At 41.1% G+C, this 20150-nt stretch overlaps 1 protein-coding gene across 1 annotated transcript in view; it reads right to left on the reverse strand.

Annotated features, from left to right (window-relative positions):
- Positions 1 to 241: 241 nt before the first annotated feature.
- The window catches only part of neb (nebulin), a 62055-nt gene continuing 42146 nt past the window's right edge, over positions 242 to 20150 (reverse strand). The window contains exons 105-139 of the mRNA XM_076264013.1: positions 19897 to 20001; positions 18854 to 18958; positions 17549 to 17650; positions 17328 to 17435; positions 17125 to 17229; positions 16881 to 16985; positions 16626 to 16730; positions 16301 to 16405; positions 16053 to 16163; positions 15813 to 15923; positions 15434 to 15535; positions 15187 to 15291; positions 14508 to 14594; positions 13222 to 13335; positions 12988 to 13092; positions 12170 to 12274; positions 11370 to 11474; positions 10645 to 10755; positions 9690 to 9800; positions 9005 to 9118; positions 8802 to 8906; positions 8252 to 8356; positions 7798 to 7902; positions 7219 to 7311; positions 6568 to 6660; positions 6192 to 6284; positions 5621 to 5713; positions 4452 to 4544; positions 3719 to 3811; positions 3172 to 3279; positions 2748 to 2934; positions 2340 to 2432; positions 1849 to 1992; positions 1553 to 1656; positions 242 to 1213 (exon numbers count right to left, since the gene is read on the reverse strand). Of these exons, the coding sequence (XP_076120128.1) occupies positions 1040 to 1213; positions 1553 to 1656; positions 1849 to 1992; positions 2340 to 2432; positions 2748 to 2934; positions 3172 to 3279; positions 3719 to 3811; positions 4452 to 4544; positions 5621 to 5713; positions 6192 to 6284; positions 6568 to 6660; positions 7219 to 7311; positions 7798 to 7902; positions 8252 to 8356; positions 8802 to 8906; positions 9005 to 9118; positions 9690 to 9800; positions 10645 to 10755; positions 11370 to 11474; positions 12170 to 12274; positions 12988 to 13092; positions 13222 to 13335; positions 14508 to 14594; positions 15187 to 15291; positions 15434 to 15535; positions 15813 to 15923; positions 16053 to 16163; positions 16301 to 16405; positions 16626 to 16730; positions 16881 to 16985; positions 17125 to 17229; positions 17328 to 17435; positions 17549 to 17650; positions 18854 to 18958; positions 19897 to 20001 (3804 nt within the window). The 3' untranslated portion in view covers positions 242 to 1039. The remainder of the gene's footprint in view (positions 1214 to 1552; positions 1657 to 1848; positions 1993 to 2339; positions 2433 to 2747; positions 2935 to 3171; positions 3280 to 3718; positions 3812 to 4451; positions 4545 to 5620; positions 5714 to 6191; positions 6285 to 6567; positions 6661 to 7218; positions 7312 to 7797; positions 7903 to 8251; positions 8357 to 8801; positions 8907 to 9004; positions 9119 to 9689; positions 9801 to 10644; positions 10756 to 11369; positions 11475 to 12169; positions 12275 to 12987; positions 13093 to 13221; positions 13336 to 14507; positions 14595 to 15186; positions 15292 to 15433; positions 15536 to 15812; positions 15924 to 16052; positions 16164 to 16300; positions 16406 to 16625; positions 16731 to 16880; positions 16986 to 17124; positions 17230 to 17327; positions 17436 to 17548; positions 17651 to 18853; positions 18959 to 19896; positions 20002 to 20150) is intronic.

A 20150-nucleotide genomic window follows, 5' to 3' on the forward strand; every position in this document is an offset into this window, starting at 1 on the left:
ATCTAGGTAATGTGATCAAAAGAACTAACAACACCTAAAGTGTACGTAGATTTTTGTTTTGCTGTTTGACTAGTAATTCTTTAGACTGATTCACTTCTTCAGCATGTTGATATTTGTAAAAAAAAGTAAGTATATTGTAGTTGGGCATGATTACTACTGGGATCCAATGTTTTTTTTTTGTCATCACAAACTAACACAGCAACATTATCACTGGCCAACAATAGATGGGACAACACAAATATATATTGCAGAAGCCTGGTGTGCTTTATTAGCTACTGATTCAAGGTATACCACTTCCATGCCCTAACACCAAGGGAATCGGAAGAAACAAAACACACATGCAACTAACGGCCAGCCTACAGCAGTGGAGGGAAGAGGCTCGTCTTATACAACTGTTCAGCACAGGTTTGCGTTTCAAGAGGGAAGGATGGTGTCTCCTCGGAGTTTGCAAGTTTGTATTTTCTCACATTTTTTACAGTGAACCCCACATCACCTTTCAGTTGATGTTCAGTGTTCATTTACAAAAAAATGAAATGTCTTTTCAGATTATGCTTTCCCATGAGGGGAAAGGTGCATAGTACATTACGCCCATTCTTTCTCTTACAACTTTACAATTCTCGTGAAGTCTTCAAGGAATATCACATTTGACAGTGAGTCAGTGTTGTATGCATTTTACAAAAATACTGGGCTCTCAGTCAATTCATACTTTCGTGTTATAATACTACAGTAAAATATAAATAATCCTACAGTGGTCTGTCATATACGGGTGTGTTTATTACAGTTTTAGCGTTTTAAAATCTCATAATACATCCACAGGGGAAGGGGAGACAGGCAAACAAGCCTGCATTAACAAATAACTTCAGACATACTTAACATACTCAACAACTAAGCCTATCCACTAAACAAGTAACATTTGAAGGAAGCCTTGGATGTTACACTTTCTTTTTTTTTTCTGTTCTTTTTTTAAATTAATTTTACCCAGTGGATGAGTACTACGCTCACTCCAGGAGGGAGGCAAGGAGGAGGGCTCTGGACTTGTCTAGATGGCTTCCACGTAGTTGGCTGGCAGCATGCCGGTCTTGCCAGTACGCTGCACTGTTCCGTACATCCAACCCTCGTCAATGGACTGAACGTTCACGATGACATCACCATCCTTGAAGGACACCTCATCGGTGTCAGCGGCACCGTAATCGTACAGGGCACGAACAGTTTTCTGTGAAAGAACAACAAAATCGGACCATTATCAGGGATAATCAAGGGATATGCCATTCACTAGTTCTCTTTACCAAGTAGGTAGAGGCTGCTTCAAACTACAGGTAAAACATGAGTAGAATGAGGTACTGGGGGTATTTCAAGTATGTGGGTGAGCTAACAAACCTGGGCAAGTGAAATCAGAATAAGTGGCAAACCTAAAAGACTAAGACTAAAAGATGGAAGGTTTGTGGCTTTATTTGGTAGGCTTATCAGAGTTAATTTACCCAGGTTTGTTACTAAGCCATGTGCTTGGACTGACCCCCTTGGTGTTGAGGTTTTGTGTTTTGGATGTACTCACGCCAGTGGTGGAGGGGTGTGATGGGATAGAGGACACTGTAGTCTGCTGGGTGGCCACTGATGATGACCTCTGCTGAAGCTCAACAGTCTTGGCCTGCTGGTAACCTGCATGGGGCACAGTCAAACCAGTAGTTTAACACTACTTCGCTCAGATGCCTGTTTGATCTGTATTATGAGGTAATGGTAACCTGAAAGTTGTTTTTTTTAAGTATCATTTGCCTGTGCACAAAAGTTGTTGTTAGATGGTGGTTGATGATGGTTATCAGTTTGACCAAACTGATCAGTTTCAGAGCTTACCTATCGATGAGGCAGCTATATTGTTGCTGTAGAGGGACATGTGCTGGTCCTGTTCACCTGACAACTCCGACCTCTCTTCACCCATTCCACCGCTCATGGCACTAGTGGAGCGAGAGTGCTCCTTGCTGCGACGCTGGGCTTGAACTAGGGGGAGAGGTCAGAGGTCACGGTAAAGTCAAATCTAGATTCCATTCACATTAGAGTGCTGAGGGACGTGCTTTTGACACTAAATGTGTGTTTATAAATGCAGCCCTACTGTAAGATACTATAGTGTTACCTGATAGATACTATCTACCTGAAGGTACTATATGTGTTATAGGCAGGGGTTAAAGTGTGTGTGTGTGTGTGGGGGGGGGCCACACACACTTTAACACACCGCCACCTCAGATAAATTAATAATAAATATATACTTTCATACCGACGATATAGCGTGATGATATTGTAGTGTACCCACCTTAACCACTGGTTATAGGGTATAGGGTATTTCTCACCTGACATCATATGCAGACTCCTGGACTGGATGTTGTCCTCGGCTGGGTCATAATCAAAGACAGAGCCAGGGTTTGTGCGCCACACACGGAGGTCTGTTGGAGATGTACAAAAACAAGTGTCCAGGCATACTATATACAACTCATGTATTCTCATGTGTACATGAGTAAAATCAAAAGTGATTTCTGACCTTGGTATGCATTTTATCGTTACTATATCAGTGTCTATGTATGGTGTAGCAGGGAAACTAAACAACTTTTTAAACACTGGCATAGCTTGAGCATGGGCAATTGGGCATGTAACAGAAGATTTTCCTCAGTGGGTGCACTGTGCACATATAGTAGAGGTTGACCAGAGTCTGGCCTGTTCTCACGTTTGCATGTGAGTGTGTGCGGAGGGAGAGAGCTTACCGGTGATGGTCTCCTGGTCGTGCTCTTCGGCACGCCTTCTCTCCATCTCCACAACTCGTCTCTGGATGCCACGGTAGTTGATGTCACTGAAGTCCTGAGTGTTCTTCTTCACGCGTTCAGTCACTGGGTCACTCACAGTCGGTGTGAAGCTTCCCTTGCTCTTCTCAAAGTCCTGGTGGTATCTGACCTGTTGGACCACATATTTAAGATTGTTTGCACACCTGGGTTTCGGTGGTAGTCAACATAGTACCTGCTTTCATAATTGAATACATGGGAAATACAAAAAAAAACATATTTTAATAACAGTATAACAATATTGTTTTCTAAAATGTAATAATAATCATCGTTTTTTTAATTATTCAATCAAGATGATGAAGATAAACGTGAACACATCCTAAAAGTTGTACTTGACAGCTCAACTCACCCCAGAGATAATGCGCTGTGTCTCTTTCACGCGCCTAAACTCAGGGGTGTCCAGCACGAAGGCGGCCTTGCCCTGCACCTGCTTACGGAAGCTGTCAGAGTACAGCACCTGAGCAACAGGAGAGAGCCGCACAAACAAGACGTCAGAGACAGCACCAGGTAGGCCTACTTGAAGCAGTCCCACTTCTAAGTGTATAACTTAAGAAACGGTGGAAATGCCAAGAGGGAAATGGACAGAAATGACAACACGATAAACTAGGGTGTTATTGTGATCTCAGACAGATGAATTAGCATGGTTTCCTAAACCTTCAAAGGGGCTGAATTAATGTGGGTCCCATGCTGGGAGGTAGCCTAGGACACGGATGGCAACGGATGAAAATGGACTTTTACACAGGTAAACTTTAGCAATGGTATTCAATACAATGCTATGTTTAAACTGATGTTAATGTTATTAGCCTTCTAAGCAAGAGGGGGGGGGGGGGAGTTAGAAAGTTTAGGTGACTAGCTAATAGTTCTAGCACGCCAGCACACGTCCCGCTGAGGAGTACCGAGCTAATGTGTTCTTGGTTCCGTTTCACCCGCTCCATCTCTGGAGTGAAAACCACAGACGTTCCTTTGGCCGAGAGGTCCTTATACAAAACCTGGAGTGGAGAAGGACAGTGGCCCATGGGAGGGGCAGTCAGACAACATGCATAACAGGCGCACTGTAGCCCAGGCCCTTGACATTCTTGCTTTTGATAGCATGATGACCATCAATTATCATGACCATCATAAACAAAGATGGCAATGGGCCCAAGACAAGAGGGATACAGCTGAAACACTGGAGACAAAGTAGGCTGTTGGGGGTTGATTTCAATAAGGGATTTCTTAACAAAAATAATCTTTAAGGGTAAATACAAATACAAAAAAAAAATAATTCAAATCGTGAAATGTTTACACTTGCACACATCAGTATGTCAGGACCTAGTTTGGATTAATGAAGTGGATTTGGTTGAGGAGGATGGTTTATTTGGGTAGATCGATGGATAGGTAGCCTAGGTACATTATGATGAGAGGAGGTTACATCTCACCATAGTGAAAGAAAGGTCACACAAAACTCAAATGGTTACTACTTCTTTTTGCCTCTGTAGTGATCACTGGGGTAAGGATGGAGAGAGGATGGAAAATAAGGTAGAGTCACCAGTAAGAACCAGTGAGAATGGCTTTGGGAGGGAATAGATGGAATGAAGGTTAATAGGAAAGGGGTCACTCGATAATTAACCCCCTCTGTGGTTCCACTACCGAGCTGATGTTCTTCTGGGTCTCCCGGACTCGCTTCACCTCTGGGAGGTCCGGTATGGCTGTGCCTTGACCCAAGGAATCCTTGTACTTTATCTACAATCCGATTCAGTTCCATGCAGAGAGGGATTGGCAAGAGTCACAACAGAAACGTATAAGGCAAACGTCATACTCAGTGACAACAGAAATGCACAAGGCACACATGGTCAAACTGCAACAGGACAATGAACACTGAAAACAACACTCAACACAACAGTAGATAACAAAGACACAACACCCAGAAATAAATTGATTAAATGTCCTTAAATGTTATGTAAAACAACTATTATGTCTTTAAATTATTAATTTAAATTGGTTACACTATTGCACAGCATTTTCTGTTACAAGATCCACCGGTTAGAATTATCACCTCCAACACAAACACAATAGTAGTGTTGAGTTGTGATTTGGAAATGGGGTTAAGCATAGGTTCTCAAAGTGCGGCCCGGGGGCCAATGTCGGCCCGCGGAAACATTTCTGGTGGCCCGCAATAACATCTGATAACATCTGTAAAACTGTTAAAACTGTACAACTGTACTGTGTGCTTTGAAAAGAATGAATCTCCGTTTAGTGGTGTTTTGTGACCGTCAGGTTTTTCTGTGGTGCTTTGGTAGCTGGAATTGGCCCTGAATAAGGCCTATGCTGATAAGAAGCAAGGCACACTGAGACTGTTTGTTCTAAATACGTTTGTACTTGAAATGGATTGCAACCAGAACTGTTATATCCCAAATTTGTCTGTTGAGGGTAGGGAACCCCAGGGATTGTGTGTGCATTGCAAATTTTCTTAAGATTTTCTAAAGTTTTGCCAGGTTTAGCCTCAGTTATGAATTAAAATGTGTTTAATGCAATACATATAAACTGTAGAGATGCAACCTGGTCATTAAAATGATTACAAATGGGATTTTTTCCCCAGTTTTTTTTCTTTCTTTTTCTCCCACCGCCCCTTTGGCGGCCCTCAGTTCAATGTTGGGTTCCTGAATTGGCCCTCACCAATCAAAACTTTGAGAACCCCTGGGGTTAAGGGAATATTATTAACCCAGTTGGGTTTTCTTCACAAAATGTTACAAAAGGGGATGTTCAGTGGGACGGGGCAGGGGCAGGGGCAGGGGGAAAATTGGCACTCTGAACTGTACCGTGCTAATAGTTTGCTGATTGCGTTTAACTCTCTCCATCTCTGGGGTCTCAGAGATTGATGTTCCTCCTCCCAAATCCTCCTTGTAACGAATCTTTCAAAAAGTAAAAGCAAGATGGCAACAAAGAACATTTTCAAAAATGTCAAAAACAAGAAAAAATGTGTTGTTTTACCCTTAAGATGTGGTAAACAAATAAAAAAAAAAATAATAAAAAGTTAAAAACTGAAAAAGAAAAACATTTGTTTAAACACAAATGGCCAAACAAATTTGTTTTAAAAAAAGTATGATCAAAAATGTTAATCTCAAAACCACAGAGGAAATTAGGAGGGGGAAAATAAATGTGATAATAATTGTTAACCGTTCCCAGGATTTATGGAGTTTATGGAATTTGATGAGGTAGTACTTGGAGTTCATACTGGTAAAATACCTGAATCAAGGTCAGTCCATTGCCCATTGTGGAAAGTTATGAGAAAACAAGTTAAAGTAATATGATGGTTTCACTATGTTTTAGGGGATGATGAAGTGACGTGGTAGTTACTGGGGTAGGTCTCTAGAAACTAGCGAATACTACCGAACTGATGTTCTTCTGGGTCTCTCGGACCCTTTTCACCTCAGGGAGATCCGGTATGGATGTACCTTGCCCCAGAGAGTCTTTGTACTTTGTCTACAGCACCAATCAGTTCAGCACAAATTAAAAAGGCAACAGGAGAAATCATCAACATGACAGGTACCGACATAAGTGATACCATCACCTGTTTAAAAATGTATACAGGAAACAAAGACTTATCTTGACAAAAATTAATCAAGATGGTCATGAATTGCCCATTGTGGAGAGTTACAAGGGAATGTAGAGCCATATGTGGCTGCACTGTGTTTTAGGGGATGATGGAGTAACATGGTAGTTACTGGGGTACATGTAGGTCTCTATGGAAACTGGAGAATACTACCGAACTGATGTTCTTCTGGGTCTCTCGGACCCTTTTCACCTCAGGGAGATCCGGTATGGATGTACCTTGCCCCAGAGAGTCTTTGTACTTTGTCTACAGCCCCAATCAGTTCAGCACAAATTAAAAAGGCAACAGGAGAAATCATCAACATGACATGAACCAACCTGTACTGTGACACCATCACCACTTAAAAAGTATTTGTAAACCTGTACACAGAACTGTGTAGTCCATCACAATTTAAGAATAGTTCCTTTCGGGCTTTGAATAATGTTTTCCCCCAAGATTAAACTACAAGTAGAATGCACAATGACATTACATCTTTACATGATGGTACAGAAGAACCACTGTTTACACATAATTACCGGTATGTATGACAAAAAAAAAGATCCTTTATGAAGTCTTGATTAAAAAGCTGATGTATGTCATTTGTTATAGCATCGAAGCTCTGAAGGTTTATACTATTAATTAATGGATTGCGAATGAATAACCTCACAAAATTAGTATAAACACCGGTACGGCAGAATGGTAATTAAATGTGACTGCAGAATTTAATTATCCTTGGGAAAGAGAGATTATGTTTAGGCATGGGGAGGGACTGTGGAGAGTTGCTGGGTATATGGCGGATGAGAATAGCGTCACACCAGAATGTACCGTGCTAATAGTTTGCTGATTGCGTTTGACTCTCTCCATCTCTGGGGTCTCAGAGATTGCTGTTCCTCCTCCTAAATCATCCTTGTAAAGAATCTTTAACATGTGGACGGGTGAGAGCAGCAACACATAAAATAAAGTCAGGGTGGTTTGCTTTGTTTTTGTCTGGGAAGGCCCCTCAGACAAAGTTTTGCACCATTTGTATAGAAAACATTGACTTAAGACATAAATGTGAGACGCACACAAAGACACACATTTCACACATTTAAACATGTACACACTTCAACCAAAGCTGGTCAGTAGTGCATAGAAGAACTCACACAGAAGACAAAACATCATAATTTAGTTGTTCTAAAGGTTAACACTAGTGTTTCAAACAAGAATGTAAGAGCTATAATCTGTATAGGCCTGTACAACATTTGTAGTTATCTTCATATTCGTTAATTACTAAAGCTGTTAATTTGCAAAAGCTGTGAGAAAAGAATCACAAAAAATCAAGAAAGTGTAAGAAAAAATGAGAAAAAATTACATGGTTAGAAAAACTAAAAAAAGAGGCAAAAAATACTTATGAGCAGCAAGTACCGAGCTGAAATTCTTTGTATTTTCTTTAACACGAAGCATTTCGGGCGTCTCCACTACTGCTGAAACTTTGCCCTTACTGTTTTTAAGGTCAGTCTGGTACTGAAGCTACAGAGAAGAAAAAGATATGGGCAGTTAAAAATGCTTCACAGGAAAAAAAAGGTAATAAGAAAAAAAAGTAAAAATAAATTAACTCTGGGATTTAATGTTTGATGCATATTTAAAATGTTATTTCATATACAAAAATATATCTGAAAGATTGGATTTGTTTAAATTACCCATAGATTGAAACCTAAGATGTGAGTTGAGACAAAACTGAAAGCAACACGGGACAGTAGGCTTCGAGAATTGAACGGAGGCACATTACATGGCATGACATTACAAAACAAGAAGACGTTTGACTGAAAAGACACCAAAGACGTGGGCAACAGACAGGGCTTATGAAGACGACACTTACAGTGCTGAAGTTCTTCTGGTTCTCACGCACTCTCTGCATCTCAGGAGTGTCCATGACGGGCACATAGTGAGACATGGTTCTTTCAGCTTCCTCTTTGTACTTTTTCTGTTGGGTGATTACACTCGTAAGGGAAACAATCACACCAATATACCAGTGTAGTAGGGGTGTAAAGGTACACATATTTGTACCAAACTGGTTATGTGCAGGACGTTAGGTTCAATACAGATGCGTACCAAATGTACCAAATGCAGTCTTTAACAGTAGTCAACAGTTGGCTTTTTGGCTTGCGGACCATGTTTCAAATTCAAGTTCCCACACATATATATTAAGTAGCGGGCCATATGTCAGTTTAGTCAATTCATTTTGATGTATATTTACACCCCTACAGTGTATGCAACATTTTAAAGTAACTTAAAACTTAAAGTAACTTAAAACTATGTTCAGCTCCGGCTTTCAGACAGAGAAGGCTGTTTTGTCTTTTGTAAAATGATAATAAAGGGACAAATTTGGTATGGTATGTAGTGGTAGTAGTGCAATAAGACTCACTTACCTGGCTAACAATGTTTCTGATTTGCTGAGCGTGGATAATGTCGGGGGTGTCGATCACAGTTGTGTAGATAGAACGATCCCTATCAGCGACCTGCTTGTACTTGGTCTAAGATGGCACATACAGAAACATCACGAGTCAGTCCCAAATCCCAAATCATACCAGGTGGCATGCAAGGTACTGTATATGATATCTTTGTGACAAACCTGACTGAGGATATCAGTAGCATTTCTGGCCCTCATGAAGTCTGGAGTGTCTGTAGCCAAAGCCAACATTCCTTTGCCCTTGATCTCCTCTTCCAAAGACTTCTTGTACACTCTCTGCAACCCCCAGAAAGTATTATTTTTATTACTGATGTTGAAAATGACACCTCAAACAGACATTAACAATTCTATCTTGCAGTAAAATAATTTACTGTAAATTACTATGAATAGATTACTCTGTAGTGCGAGCTACAAAAGCAACAATATGTCACACCTTTAGCAGTTAGGTGCCTACACTAAGGGAACACCAGGACACCAGAGGTTACCATGGTTAGGACATGTAAACAGAACAGAAATCCGTAGGATAATAAAGAAAACCGTGTTACGGAGGAGTTATGTGACTTGGAGAGTCCAGTTACATCTGTAAGGCAAAGTCATGTTTAGTGGGAATAAGACAGTTTATTGTCATCATACTTCATTAAACTGGTAACGGCAGCAGAGGATCCTTCATAAGGTTTTGTATGTTAGTGACGTCAGGAAGAATTAGTAGTACACACCAAAAGGACAAGGTATCATTAAATTGAAGCAATCGCCTGTTAGTATAGCAGCTAAGCTAGAAGGAAGGGATTGGAGAGGGGGAAATCATGTAGAGGAGTATCACAAATCTCCAGTCGACCTGCGGTCCTACCTCGTTCAGGATCTGAGTAGCATTCTTTGCCCTCAGCATTTCCGGAGTTTCCTCCAGTACTGTAAGCCCTTTACCCTTCACCCCTTCCTCTAGATCCTTTCTGTACTCTTTCTACATGGCGGAGAAGAACAAGAGAGACTGCAGAGAGACATACAGCAGGACACACAAACTGCACAGTAACGCCAGCGGATAGCAGAGTACTGCTCAGGACAGGACACAATTACACCAAGCCTCCCTTCAACCAGTGCAGTTTCTTTTAGTCCAAATCAATTAAAATGGGGTCTGATCTGTTTTAGATCTTTCAGATGGAATTAACTTAGATTTACAGTAGTAAAAAAACATGAGAAGATTATATATACATTATATTTGTATTCAATAATATTTTTATGATGGAAGGAAGGCATTGGTGAATTAGGTAAGCAACCTGATAAAATGTGATACATCTTTTATCAGACATTTTGACAAAAGACAAAAAATACATCACCGCTCTTTGTTGGAAAAATAAAACAAAAGGTTTGGGATTTAATGAGAACAATATGAAATGTTACCACGATCCAATAATAACTTAACTGCTCCTGGCGACAGGACAGTCCTTTACAAGCCGAAACCAAGACAGTGTTATTTCACACACAAACTACGCAGGTTATGGAAGGGTGGGTGATGTTTGAGGTCAAATAAGTCAAAAATAGACGACGAGAACAAAAAAAACAACAATAAAACACTAAAACACCTACAGTACGACACAATCGGAAGCTATGAAAAAGGGAGGAATTATTTGGTGTATTATCATAGGTAGGTGAATCATGCAGGCTTACTACTTAAGGGGTGTAGAGTGACTTAACGTTTCCCAAAGAAAAGCACTCAGTAGATTAAGAAGAGGAGGTGATGGTGGTGGTCTTAGTATGATTACCAGGGTCGGGAAGAGGACAGGAGTATGAAAAGGCCCAACCGTTACCTCGCTAGCTATTTTGGTGGCATGTCTGACATGTAACATGGCCGGGGTGATCTCCAGGCCTGACAGGTTCTTGCCCTTCACGGATTCCTCATAGTCCTTCCTATAGTCTTTCTATATTCGCCGTGGGAATCAGAGAGGCAGAGTCACAACACATTGTGCCTTGACGACTCACCCAGTTGTACGTAAGAGAGGTGGAAACATTTCAAGATATCCACTCAACATATAGTGACAGTCTAGGTGTTTTAGGGTCGAGTGTTGTTCAAATATATTTTACCTGTTGTGGATGACATATCTCCAGAATTACTTATATATTACACAAACAGACGATACATAGCAACATAATTACATATACTTGTTAGGTAGGATGCACATATACATTGCAAGCTACATACTCTACCTTGCCTTTGGATCCAGAGAGCAAATATTGACCCAATAACTTACATAAATGCACAGTTTTACTCACAGTGGTATCCATCTGCAAGTTATGACTTTTTCCTGTCATTGTATTTTTTACATTTATATTCACACTTAACAGTTTTCTGAGGTTTACACAAGCCACAGAATAAACTTGCTCAGCATGTAGAGAGGGAAAACAAATCTAGATGAGGATAAAATGAGATGTTAACAAATACAGTCCTTGATGTAGGTCCCCTGCAGAGTGTGGAACAAAGGAATGTTATTTACCCAACCAGTGTTCTCTGGAAGCGTCAGAATTCTGTATTTACCTGGCTCTGCATGTGCTGGGCCTCCTTAGCGGTCACATACGTTGGGGTTTCAAAGTCCAGCATGGCCTTGCCTTTCTCCTTCTCATACTTCTCCTTGTACTTGACCTGCCATCACAGATATTGCCATACATTACTCAGTAGACACTAACGTGAAAGAAGGTGCTGCTGCAGGTTAGGTACAATAAAATATATACATATATATAGGGATACACAGGGATGTGTTTGTTTCCAATTATGGCTCAAATAATTGTGTTTTAAACAATTGTGTCATGGTGTCAGTGCAAAATGATACCATATTGGCATACTGGCACAATATGAACATTACTCTGCATTCAGGGTGCACCATAGACCTTACTGCCATCTACATTGGAGCCATAAACACAGAATATAGCACACTAATCACACAATGCAGTGCAATTCTAAAAAGACCTTTCCCCCAGTTAGATGGAACATTATTACAGTGAAAAGGAGAGCAACATAATGTACACTGCTGGCTCCAGCCTTAATGATGTGGGGAAAGGTTTTACTGTTAACATAAAACTGCCTCACATAACCCTGCAGACCACTCTCTCCAGTAAAACCACTTTTACAGGACAACCAAACCCAAACAAATAAAAACAATAACAAACACTAGACAAACACATCCATCAGCCCCGGGAGGGTAGGATGGCGAAGGACCTGAGAGATGAGAAGGTCTTGGACTTTTCACCTCTCTCACACACACACGCGCGAGGGAAGTAGTTCTGGCGTTGTCGGCAGGATAGGCTTGGAGGACCCCTCACTGACACGGTCTGACTTACGTGACTCTGCAGTTCAGATGCCTCTTTGAGGTGAAGCTGTTCAGGTGTGTCAGGGATCATAAGGTAGTGACCCTTACTCTCCTCAAACTTCTTCTTGTATCGGTACTGAGAGGGAACGCCCGATAAAACAGCTCAGTATCAATACCAATATCAATATACAAAGCCTTCTCACACCCATTTCAAAAAGGTAATCAAAACATCAAGAAAAAAAGGAAAGAACAAAAATTAAAATAGTAAAGATAGAAAAAGGACAAAAAATAAAAATGGCATACAACTGATATTGTTTTTTGTTTTTGTTTTTTTAAAAGTTTAAGTAAGGCTAAGTAATACATGCTTAATTTGTACTATATTTATGGAAAAAGTTCAACAAAAATATTACAAAAGTGCAGACAAGAAAGAATGGGTAAGGAAAAAGGTGTTAAAAAGAGGCTTCGTTATATGAAGAAAGGGTGTAGAAATCTAACAGCGTTTGAAGTTAGAGGTTAAAGTAGATGCTACTCTACTACCTAGATCAGAGATGGATGGGAAAAAAATTATGTTACTGACCAGGTTAAAATCCAGTATGTGAGAAAGGCAAAGGTCACTACCGCATGATGCTCCTGCAGAATTAGGTGTCAAGGATGTTGTAATAAATGAGGTTCAGGAAAAAAAGAAAAAGACACAAGTGGCGAGCCATGGCATGAGATGGCCATTTGTGGTAGAGTGAGGAGGAGGAGGGATATTACATGACGGGAGGCAAGAGACTGTGGAGGTTAAAATGGAGGGAAAAGAAAAAGTGAGGGAGGTTAGCGGGTGGGGGGAGGTCATGGATGTCTTACATCACTGGACAGCTTGCTGGTGCTCAGGTTGTGCTGCATGGACAGGGATTCAGCCATGTCAGTCACAGGCTTGTGGATCTTCTTCAGGTCACGCTTGTACTTCACCTATGAACAGCAAATGCAAAGACACACACACACACACACAAATAGATATATGATGGATTTGTCATTTGAATATGCTTATGGGGTAAAAAAAAAATACATTTTCATTTAATTTTCAATTGTCAAATTTACCTCGCTTGCAAGAGCATTTGCATCCTTAAGAGTTTTATAAATCTTGCTCTCTTTCATGTCATACTGTGGCCTCTGTCCTTTCATTTCCTTGTCAAACTTCTCCTTGTACTTCACCTGGGAAGGAACACCCATTAAAATGTAAGTAACAATCACAGTAATAATTTTATATACCGGTAGCTGGCGAGCAAAATATTACAAAATATGTGTTTATGTTCTCTTAGCATGCTTTTACCAATAGTGAAATAAGGCTTTGGACAGGGTCATATCATTAATTGACAGAAACATGCATTGCCAGTTGGAACTAGTGCCATGACAGATGATCTTGAAAGGCCTGAATAGCTCTTTCAGTACTGATTGATTATGCAATGATCCCAAGTGGCAAAAATGTCTATATAGAATGTATGTAGTATGTGTATAATTTGTTGAACAAGCTTTTTAAACAAAGCAGCAAAGACGTCTTGAAGGAGACTCCATTTCTGTGGAGAAATACTCTGGGTTGGTAAAAGGGAAAAATAATGTCAATTAACATCAAGCAAGGGTTGCCTGAGAACTGTGCAGATCCAAAAATAAAAACTGGAAAAACACCACAGACCGAGAGTGCGTACAATTTGTATGATCAACTATGCCACCTAGAGTGGAATTGGAGCTGTAGCAAATTTCTAAAGATATGTTTTAGGCAGATCTGCAGAGTTCTCAGCTTGAGTACATGAGTAATACGAAAGATGCAAGACACCAACAATTTATAGCATTCAGACAGGGACGATAACGGAGTTCATGTCATGGTGGCTCAAACATGGTAAAATGTGTTGATACTGTTGAAAACAGGATGTTGTTTTGTGAAAAAGGGAATAATAAAAAATAAGAAAGAGCATTAGGAGGCTTTACTACAAAGCATTGCTTGACACAGAAGCAACTTTGGCAAAAAAAAAAAAAAAAAAAAGAAAATAAGAAAAAATGAAAATGAAAAAGGCAACAACAACAAAAAAAAAAAACTAGGATAGGACACGGGTAGGTTGTGGGTGGGAATATGTAGAAAGTCCTGTAGACAAAAATGATGTCAAAAAATGAAAAATCTTTTCTGTATGTCCTGTTTTTTGTAATATACTTGCGTATCCTGTTTTTGTTTGTATATTTGTTTATTCTCTCAGTTTGTGATTGAAATTATGCTTGTGCATGCTACAAGAAATCAATCAGTCAGTCAGAGAAGCAGAAACAGGAAGTGACGGGAACAGACAGAGAGGAAAAATGGCAGCCCTCTGCCCCGTGGGCACAGGGCACCTCCTTACATCACTAGTCAGGGCACTCATTTTCTTAATGTGGCGCATCTGGGGGGTGTCAATGGAGGCGATTCCATGGAGGCTTGGCCTATCCTCCTACAAAGTGCAGTGGGAAGTCAGGGGTGAGCAGTGAAGGGAGGCACAGGAAGAAGAAGGAGAGAGGTGGGGGGGGGGGGGAAGAGGAAGGGGGGTTGGGGGGTTGGGGGGGAGGAAAGGAAGAGGAAGGGGGGTTGGGGGGGAGGAAAGGAAGAGGAAGGGGGGTTGAAGCATGGGATGAATATGAAGGGATGAGGAATAGGAGGGAGGGATCACATAAAACATGTACAAGGACAGGTTAAAGGGGAATGATGGCAAAGGAAAGGATACTACAGCTGGTCGAATGGGTTTTAGACACTTAGGGTTAACATGGGCCGCTCTGGACATGGAGATTAATGGGGATTAAAGGGTGGCTGGACAAGCTCTGCTGAAGCACTGAAGGAATAGGGGAGTACTACTACTGCTGCTACTGCTTGGCAGTGCAATACTATGGCAACACAGACCGCACCTTGCAACAATAATTCGAAAAACTATCAGTGGTGACTGATGGGGGGGCAGTAAGCAACCTATTGTATCATACATTTGCTGCATTTAACGGCAATAGCAGATATCACATGAGCAATGTAGCGAGTTCCAGGCGAGGTAACAGTACCGTGCTAGTCAACTTGGACACTTCTGTGGCCAGGGCAATGTCAGGCCGGTGAGACAGAGAGCCTCCGCGGCTTGCCTCCTGACGAGCCTTGTCACGATAGCCAACCTGTAAACACAGGGACAGGGACACCACACTAACCAATGAGATTTCACTTCCTACTGGTATTTGCTGTGTAGATGTTGTTAATGTGCGGTGCAGTAGTGAAGTATATGCATTTGGTGGGTTCATGTGTTCAAGAGCTTCTCACATCGCTTATGAGCTTAGCAGCCTGGGTGGCCTTCCTGATGTCTGGGCGGTCTGCCACTGAGGTGTAATGCAGCTTTTCCTTGGCTTGTTGCTTGTATGCAATCTGCAAAAAGAGAGGTGAAAAAGATATCACTGATCTACCACTTGACCACAATGGCTTTGTTGGATCAGACCCTTGTGTAGACCTCAGACCTCTGGAACAAATGCCAAAGATCGTCATAGTGTACCTGGAATCAGTATTAGTGTTACATGATGTCCAGACCAAAATGCCTGACTGAAACTTACTGTCCAGTTGACTGCTAGTCTGTAATTTCAGTACAGTAAGTGGATGGCAAATAAATAACACCTCTAATGTGCTGGCCTGTAGGAGTGTAACTCACGTTGCTCTGGTTCTTGGCCACGTCCATGGCATGCAGAACATCAGGAGGAAGTATCATTGCATTGTACTTGGACTTGCCCTTATCCTGCTCGAACTTCTTCTTGTACAGTTTCTGTTGGGACATTGGAGGGTTTGTTTTAGGGTATGGGCAAAAATATAAAAAATATCTCAATCATACAAAATGTTGCAGACAAAAAGGAGATGTTCAAGAAATGATTATGCTTGAGAAGGATTGCAGTACCCCGCTTTGCATTTTGGCCATCTCCTTGCTGTGAACAGTCTCACGAGTCTGGGGCAGGGTTGTGAAGGAACCAGACTGTTGCTCCTTTTTGCTGGCCTCTTTGTATTTACTCTGAAAGACAAAATAAGAGCAGCATTATGGGCACTGTGCTAACACCTGCCATGTTCAAACTGTTCAATGTGTGATGCTTGAATGAACAAATGAATGAATGAAAAGATTAATGAATAGATGGATGGATGAATTCCCACCTCGGAGACGAGAGTAGCCACTGATTTAGCATGAAGAATCTGAGGAGTGTCCAGAACAGCCCTGTAGTGTCCCTTAGCTTCCTCATACTTCTGCTTGTATTTCACCTGTAAAGAAGTAGAGAGAGGGAGAGGAACATAGACATACAGTAGATTGTTAGCAAGCTCATCCTCACTGCAGCAGGGGGCATGTGTTATCTTTCACACATTGGTGGTGGTTAGTGAGGTCCAACCCTTCACGGTGAAGCGCTTTGAGTGTCGAGAAAAGCAATATATAAATGTAACATGTTGTTGTCTTTCAGTCTTTGAACAAGGCACAATGACTCACATTACTGTACATCTCTGTATTCTTCTTAGCCAGTTCTGTCAACTTGTCCTCTGGAACTGCAATCACACAGCCCTTGAGACTCTCCTTGTCATACTTGTAGTCAATCTGTGTGGATAAGAAGGTAATCACAGTGAAATCAAATTGCAGAACTTCACAATTAAAAGAAAGAAGAACAAGACAAAGAGATGAAGCAATTTGCTGTCCATGTGTTCATATAGACAATGTAATGGACTTGCAAAGGAGAGGTTGACTCACATCGCTCTGCTGGAGCTGGTTCCTGGCATGGTAGAGGAAGTCAGGCCTGTCAGCGGTCCAGATCCACTTCATCTTGTTGGCTTCATACTTCTTCTTGTAGGTAAGCTAAAAGGGAGTGGAAGGATGTGGATAAGTGTTAGGGTTTAGGTGTTGAGAAGAGAACGAGGTAGAAAATACCCTCTGAGACAAGCCCCAACCCCCCCCCCAAACACACACACACACAAAATTGGTAAGGACCACATACATTGCTGATGTTCTTGTAGGCCTCCTTGGCAGCACGGATGTCGAAGGCATCTGGATCCATGGTGATATGGGTCTTGTTCTTCTCATAGACTTCCTTATACTTCAGCTGTTTTTGGAAAGGAAATCGTGCTTAACAGAAAACGATGGCTGGCGGATCTGTCATTTTTTTTTTCAGAAGATGAGTGAAGTTAAAGGTAGACTTACGTCACTGGTGATCTCCTTGACTCTCTTCATGTGATGGTTCAGAGGAGTATCATGGGGCAAAGTGTAGCCCCTAGCTTTGTTCTTGTTATACTCCATCTTGTAAACAATCTAAAAATGAATTGATACGGAAAAAATGTCACCACTGGTTTCACACAACCGCAATAGCTTAGTTATCCATATTGAGTCACCAGCAAATGGCATCAGTACAACTGGGCACTCACATCACTGATCTGCTTTCTGCGCTTGTGGACCTGGTGCTCAGGGGTGTCCAGCACTGGGGTGAACTTGTCCTTGGCACGCTCATACTGCTCCCTGTACTTCCACTGAGGGAGGGGGGGTGGAATAAATAGCAAAGTTAGAAACATTTATAGGGGCTCATGTGTATTTACAATAAAGACTGATTTTTTTTTATTTTTATCTTTAATATTCGGTATTTGAATATTTTATAGTTTGTGAATATATCAATATATAAATCAAATATATCAATATATAAATCAAATATCAATATATATAAATCATATTCATGCCAGTGTGTACTGTAACTGTAATGTGGAAAAACTGTAAACAATACTGTTTACATCAACAAATACATATATCGATGTATAGGTATTGTTGATGTATATTGTGTCAATTTATATAAGTTCACACAATATACAGGAAACACATAGACAACATATTAGTAAAGTGGAAGAATTACTTTAACAGAATTAATGGAGAGCATTCACAGGCTTAACTGCTAAACAAGTATACAAACAGCAATATGTGAGTACATGCGGTACACACTCGTGCAACAAGAGTCGGAGGTTGAAAGCAACTTCGGGCGACATTACACAGAACTACACTTTTGACAGAGACTTTTTACCATTACGGAGTCTGGAAGAACTAGAGTTCCATGAAAGAATTTCCATTCAGCTAACTAAAAAAAAACTTAATTCCATGTGTAGGTCATTACATTGTCTTTACTATACATTTCTATGAGCAAAATAAAATGATAGCAACTACATTGTCTACTAGTACTTACTATTAGTGAACTTCTGATTGGAAATATTACTCTCTAAATAAGACAAATATATATTTATCCTTATATATTACTTTTACTACTTAACACATTATAATACTTAATGTAATGTCACTTAAACAAAAGGAGAAGTGGATTCTATATATTGTATGTAAACCTCTCAAAACGTGAATGTGCAGTTGAACCGTTGCTTTCATCAACAAAATCCTCCATATCACGCAGGTAAGCCTCTGAAAAGAGGCTCTCAAAACTACTTGGGAAGACTTAGCTATCAGGGAAGGTTGTGGGGGTTTTAAGAAGCAAGGGTGTGGATGGGTGGAAAAATAGTGGGAAGGTGATGATGTGGTGATGAACTAGTTAAGGTTGTCATATCACAAGTGGAGTTACGGGGTGGGGTAAGGAATGGGGGCATGGATCTCTGAACTAAGGAAGAGGTGGTGGGAGCAGGGGGTCAGCTACCTAAGTGGGGGTGGTACAGTCTCATCCACGGGGCAAGCCGCGACATTACCTTACTCCACATGCTGGAGTTAAAGATGGCCCCCAGGATGTCAGGGCGGAGCAGCTCGTTGCAGCCGCTCTTGAGCAGCTCCTTGGCCCTGGACTTATACTTAAACTGTCCGAAACAAAGACAGAGACACAGACACCACAGTTCATGCAGAGGTTGGAGACAGGATAGAGGGAGGAGAGAGAGCGGTTGGGGTCAGAAATGAGCTCCTGGGAACTAAGCTTCCCTCCCAGACCTGATCTATGGGCTCCAGGGATACATCTTGATCAGAAGTTTTAACAGATGCCATTTATTTTTTTTATTTTTTGGGGGGAACCTATTGTTTTGCGATGTCAGTGTAGCGACAAACTGAATGGAGTGAGTTGGAGGGCTGTCATCTGGAGCACATAGATCAAGGGGCACACTTAATAATCCATAGTGGACCATAGTGACCCAATGGGAGACCTAGATTACAGAAAGAGAAAGGGACGTGAAACGTTGAACATCGATGCCATGCAGCCGCAACATCCAGCGGATGTTCGACGGCCTCATGCCAGGCTGTGGGTTGGGTTTGATCGGGCCTGGTGATTGGCCTTGTGGAGACAGGAGCTCGTGGCTGTACCTGTCTCAGCTTCAGAGCCTCCTTAGCCTGGATGTTTCTAGGGTCGTCGAGAATATAGGTGTACTTATCCTTGGACTTCTCATAAGCGGCTCTGTAGGACCTCTGCTCAAAACGTCAAATGATAGTTAAAGACAACTGCCAAGAGTTTTGACTCTGCGCATTCCTGCTACACGGGAAGGGATATACAGGACTTAACAAAATAGATATTTGAACAAAAAAGGAAGCAATACAAGAACAGAAATCCATGAACAATCAATCAGTGTTAACAATTCCGCTTAACATTGCCTTCTTTACCTTTAGACCTGAGTCCAAAGCAGCATTATAAGACATAAACAGAAATAATACATATTATATACACAATGTGATTGTAATAATATATAAAAATATTATTTTTATAAAATGTAGAAATAGAGACATATTTTGTGGCATGCTTCCGGTTACTTACATCGTTGGCGAGAATTGAAGCATTCTTGGCGGCCTCGAAGAATGGTGAGTCACAGGTGTACTTGAAGTTACCTCTGTTTTTCTCAAATGATGCTTTGTACAGCCTCTGTTAGTTAGGGGGGAGAATGGGGAGTATAAGGAAAATATTTGTTGCTTTTACTAAAACCTGATTAAAACAATACTAATCTGAAAACTACAGTAATGGCGAACAGTAGTGTTGCTGTAGTACTGCATTCTCAAAATATTTTATTTTAC

The sequence above is a fragment of the Alosa pseudoharengus genome, unplaced genomic scaffold (genome assembly GCF_046254945.1).
Source record: "Alosa pseudoharengus isolate Yale_2024_CS ecotype anadromous, Long Island Sound unplaced genomic scaffold, YU_APseudo_1.1 YU_APseudo_1.1_scf_3, whole genome shotgun sequence".
In the NCBI taxonomy this organism is placed as follows: Eukaryota; Metazoa; Chordata; class Actinopteri; order Clupeiformes; family Clupeidae; genus Alosa; species Alosa pseudoharengus.